Consider the following 5,305-nt stretch of genomic DNA (forward strand, 5'->3'; position numbering starts at 1 on the left):
TACGCACACCATATGCTTGGCTGGGTTACTATCGCAATAAAGAGGTTACTGAGAAGAGTTTGTCCAATGGTTGGTTGATAACTAGCGACATTGGCTATTTTGACGAAGATGGGTTTTTACATGTCTGTTCTCGTGATAATGACGTTTTTAAATCACGGAATTTTCAAATCTATCCACAACAAATTGAAGAAGTGATCATGCAAGTGCCTGGGGTACTGGAAGTTTGTGTTTTCGGCAAACCAGATCTTGTGACTACCAATTTTATTGCTTGTGCAGTTGTACGTACTAATAATATAGAAGGAGAGCGCCTTACTGTAGCTAAGGTGGAGGAATATGTTGCAGAAAACATGGCTGCAATTTACCAAATAAAGGGTGGTGTGTTCTTTTTAAATGAATTGCCCAAAACTGGATCTGGCAAGGTTCTCAGAAGAAAAGTTTATGATTTAGTTAAATCTTAATAAATAAAATAAGGAAATGAAATAATTACCGATCAGAAGATTTAGTTTTCAATATTTTAGGGAAGTTAAAAATTATTTATCATTTAAAGTATTAAATGTCTACAATTTAGGTTCGTAAGTATTAACTAAATAGTATAACTCATATAACACACACACACTGTGAGAATTACATGAAACAAGATCGCATTAATTATTTTCTACATATATATAGATATATAAAAACATTTAATCATCTAAAACTTAATCTCTCGTCTATCTTAACTACGTTTATTGGTTCATAGAAGTCTTGTTTCTGTTTTTATAGCATTCAAATTAATATGAAAGATATAGATAGGTAAGTGCAGTTAAAAGGAGTATCGAATTCTAATCATATACTTAAGCAACCCTCATTTACATAGCGCACGTCTAGCCTAGCTTGATATCGTTTTATAAGTCAATATCCTGTAAGAATCATTATTCTCGTAGGTGTTGTTAAGTTGTTTATTGTCGCTAAGTTAGTGTCGCTATGTTAACCTGTTTCAAACAGTGATCATCTGTCAATATCCGAGTGTAACTTAGAGGATTTGGGGTTGGTACTAGAACTACTAACTTCTTTTATTGAGTATCTATTTATTTATGTTTTCACTACTTATATTTATTCATCAATCAAGTGCTAACTCTCACTTTTTCTATATCGCCTTGTATGCCTTTAAAATACAATAATTTTGGAATCAGCTATATTTATCAATATAACATATATATAATATATATAAATAATTATATAATGCAGTATTCTTTTAAGTTATTGACTATTATCTGCGTTATGGTGACCTTGTTATATGTACAATATCGTCTATATATTAACACTTGGAGATCAATATCCTCAATTATTCCTTCTGGAAGGAATCTGACAATCTGCAGCATGATTTACACTTTGTCATCTCGCTGGAAGTTATTTGGTTTCAATTTGTTTTTATTTGTAACGAAGAAGTCATATACATTTTTAATAGTATTCCTCATTTACTTACATATTTTTATATACAGTATAATGACTAGTTAGCAGATACTATGAGTAAAGCTCATAGAACAACCCAAGCCCAGATCTTGTAATATGACATATAATATTTGAAATTTATACTTGATATGTATCAGATAATTGACGATATACTCAGATAAATCTGAAATACCTCAGATAAAAGGGGTATTTCAGTAAACGAAGTGCTTTCCCATAGTACTTCAAGCAATAACAAGAAGAGATGAAATGGATTTATGAAAGAACTTTAAACAAATTAACAATATTTATTGATTATAAAGAAAGAAAAAAATTCATAATCATATTTGTATAAAAAATACTTGTATCTGTAGAAAGTTATTTTTTTAGTTTATAATTTTTATTTTATTTTAAGTTTATTTGTAAAAAATTTTATTTTGTTGAGAGTGGCAACCATCGTTGATTACTATGGCTTGCTCGATACCTTGGTTACTTGTTAATTTCTTTAAGGAAAACTCCAGTTTCGCTTCATATAAATAAAATGTGGTTGGTAAAATAAGTTAGTGAACGTAATGGAGATTATAGAATTTTTAGGCCGCACAGACCAAAGGAATTTAAAACTAAAAATTCAATCAATGGCAAGCATTTTTGATTCGTTGATGAGATATTCAAAATAATTTAATCCAAAATTATTGTTAGGTCGATAAACGTTTAAAAGAATTGGAACACAATTTGGAAAAACGAAAGGAAAAGTCAGTATTGATTTTAATTAATATCCAGAAAATAGATCTATTACGTAGTCTATTCCAGACTACGTTTTATACTACAATGTGAAAATCTGCAATATAATGAAGAGTTAGCATTCTATCTACAGGAACGTATTAGGGAAAACTCAGAGAAGCGTCTAGAGTGGATTGGTATAAAGAAAATTGAACGAGAATTAGCTGAAGAGGAATTCAAAAAGTCGAAGGAGAGACAGAGAGCAATGTAAGTTAAAAGGTAATTTATTAAAATTAATTTTACATTTTTTAAATTTTTTAACAGCGAAAATTGTGAGGAAATGAGACATTGGCAAAGTAAACAAAATATATTGGAAGTGAAAAGGGCACAACTTTATCAAATTGAAGAGAAGAAACTGTTGAGACAAAGACAAAAACAAATTGATGAATTGTGGCAAAAGGCTATTGATAAACTAGAAAATGAGAAGGTAAGTGTGTGCGTTATTGTTACTGTGACCGGACACTGCACCATCGAGTGGGATGGGGCCAGTAAAGGAGGCTAAGAAAGGTATAAAAAAAGGTATAGGAAGGGATGTTTAATCGAACACAGGTCAAGATGAAAGTATTCCAGCACATCTATGGGACGGAACCATAAAACAATAGGGCTTGAAATTGTGTGTATACCTGAGCAAGAAAACAGGTCATACTCGTATTTTATCTAATAAATTCAGTAAGAATTCCTTACCTTTAGTCGGTCTCACTGTTGTTATCTCCGTTACGGTAGGAGTCCATGTATTTATGATATGAAGACGGAAGGCTATATTCATTGTGGAGGCATTGACATGTCTAGGAGAGATTTTTCTTTATTGGAAACTGAGTATAGTATGCTAGTTGAAATTCAGAAGTTATAAAGATAAAACGCTGTGAATGGTTTGGGATCACTAATTAAACAATAACCAAAGTCTTGACTTATAGTAAATGTATTGAGTCAAATACGGGTATAATTTGTATAGAATAAAATCATGATACGTTGTAAATAAATATTTATAAAAAAAAATTATGACTTATAAACATTGCTGTAGTATTTACTGATTTATTTGTAGTCATTAATAAGATATGATGATTGTTTGTACCGTATTTAACAATAAGCAAACCTTCTGAAAAGCTCATAATATGAATAATCTTATTTTTACTTTTTTATGAAAAAAGGAACTACAGCGTATACACCAGAAGAAATTACTTAAAATAATTGAAAATACCAATCAGGGAATAAATTTAAATTCTGTTGAAGAAACAAAACATAGATATAAAACAGAAAAGGAGTCACTGCAATATGAACTCGAAGAAGAGTAAGTATATCTGAAATTTTTGACCGATACTTACTAGCATAATATGTGTATATAAATTAAATATTTACTAGCTTCCATATTATTATTTGAATAGTAAGAGAATATTTAAAACTTCAAAAAACCACCTACGATAGTTTAAAAGTCTACGGTTTTAAGTGATTAATATTATAGAACTTAAGTAGGACTTTAATAGGTAAATGTTACATATGAAATTTTTTTCTTTGGGGTTTAACTTTAACTAATTTGCATTAAATAATCTAATGCTGGTGACATGTTTTGTCTGTATACACTAGGGTAGCCCTTTTTTTGTGTACGAAACATATTTTTTGCTGACTAGATTAGATATTTCATTTTTTAGTACCAAAGTGGAAAGAAAATTCATTTTAAGCGTGCCGCAACACCCTTGAAAGTGGGGTTTTATAGTTTCCACTTTACCACAGCAAACACCGCTTTTTTTTAAATAATTTCTTAATATTAAAAAATATATCAATTATATTGTGAATTATATCAATTATATTGAGCCCTCTTCTAAGGTTTCAGAGATATAGACAATTAAAAGTGACCATTTTTTATAGATTTTGGATGTTTATTTAAAAATTTTACAAAACTAAATTTTTTTGTTATTATTTCATATAATTAAAAATTTACACGAAAATAGTTTCAAATTAAATTTAAAAATGGCAACATGTTAATTTAATATGAAAAAGGCGTGGCGCAGGTGTCTGAAAGTAAGTCTAATAGTTCTTGCCCTATGTGTAGATTATCAATAAAAAAAGTTAGCTTTGTTTTTTGACGAGGTAGTCTTCAATTTTAAATCACAAAATCAGTTCAATATTAAGTATTTTAGTATAGATTTAGTATAGATTTAGTATATATATATACATATATGTATTGAGCAATATTTTATTTTCTTTTCTATAAACATAAAGTTCTTTCATAAAATTTTTAACAGTAATTTATAATATTATTATGAAATATTATTTATTCTCTGTGACTATGCACTTTTTTGAAAAAAAATATTTATAGTAATACAATTTAATAAAATATTTATATTTAGTAATTTACGTGCCCTTTGTTTCGATAAAGCGTATAAGGAGCGGGCCAAAATTCTTACTGAAGAAAAGAAATTGCATCAAAAACGTTTATTAGAGGTAAAAATATAAATCCAATAGGATAAATATATATATATATATATTTTTGAAATAACTAGACTTTCGCTTCAGCAACAAATATTGGCAAATCAAGAAAACTTAGAGCTTGAAAGAACCGACAAAAAATCTGAAGAAATTTGTAATATGGATAGACTGCGAAATGAGTTACGAAAAGATTTAGAGCAGACAGGCATCGAAAAGGTCTATTTTATAAGATATTTTTAGAAAAGCAGTGTTATTTATATATAAATGTTTTATTTTTCTAGATAAGAAATCGTGAATGGCATAAAAAATATTTGGCTTATACTTTGAAGCAGAAGGAAGATAAAAAACAGAAAGAAGAAGATTTTGAAAGGAAGCTTTTTGGAACTGGTTGTGTATTACAACAGAGATTAAAAACTCCATACAACAGAAATGTACGTTAATCGAAAATTAAATAATGATTGTCAAGATGTTTAAAATAATGGAGCCAATAATTTTTTAAAACGATGTTTTGATGGGAGAAAATATACTATATAACTAGAAATTTCGTAATGAGGATTTTTTCTGAGCTAACCTTCATGCTTCTGATATACACGTGTGCTTGAGTATATAATTTATACTTATACTTAACAGTTAAGAATTGTTTGTGTAATTGAATACACTATTTTGTTACTTT

General features: G+C 28.6%; 1 protein-coding gene across 1 annotated transcript in view; it reads left to right on the plus strand.

The window, feature by feature from the left end:
- LOC119674085 (coiled-coil domain-containing protein 173-like) overlaps positions 1-5,105 on the plus strand; it is a 12,342-nt gene extending 7,237 nt beyond the window's left edge. Inside the window, exons 3-10 of the mRNA XM_038085210.1 lie at positions 43-419; positions 2,128-2,180; positions 2,239-2,415; positions 2,473-2,692; positions 3,357-3,496; positions 4,554-4,647; positions 4,720-4,848; positions 4,914-5,105. Coding sequence (XP_037941138.1) covers positions 43-419; positions 2,128-2,180; positions 2,239-2,415; positions 2,473-2,692; positions 3,357-3,496; positions 4,554-4,647; positions 4,720-4,848; positions 4,914-5,072 — 1,349 coding nt within the window. The 3' untranslated portion in view covers positions 5,073-5,105. The remainder of the gene's footprint in view (positions 1-42; positions 420-2,127; positions 2,181-2,238; positions 2,416-2,472; positions 2,693-3,356; positions 3,497-4,553; positions 4,648-4,719; positions 4,849-4,913) is intronic.
- Positions 5,106-5,305: the final 200 nt, after the last annotated feature.

The sequence above is a fragment of the Teleopsis dalmanni genome, chromosome 2 (genome assembly GCF_002237135.1).
Source record: "Teleopsis dalmanni isolate 2A chromosome 2, ASM223713v2, whole genome shotgun sequence".
NCBI classification, from domain to species: Eukaryota; Metazoa; Arthropoda; class Insecta; order Diptera; family Diopsidae; genus Teleopsis; species Teleopsis dalmanni.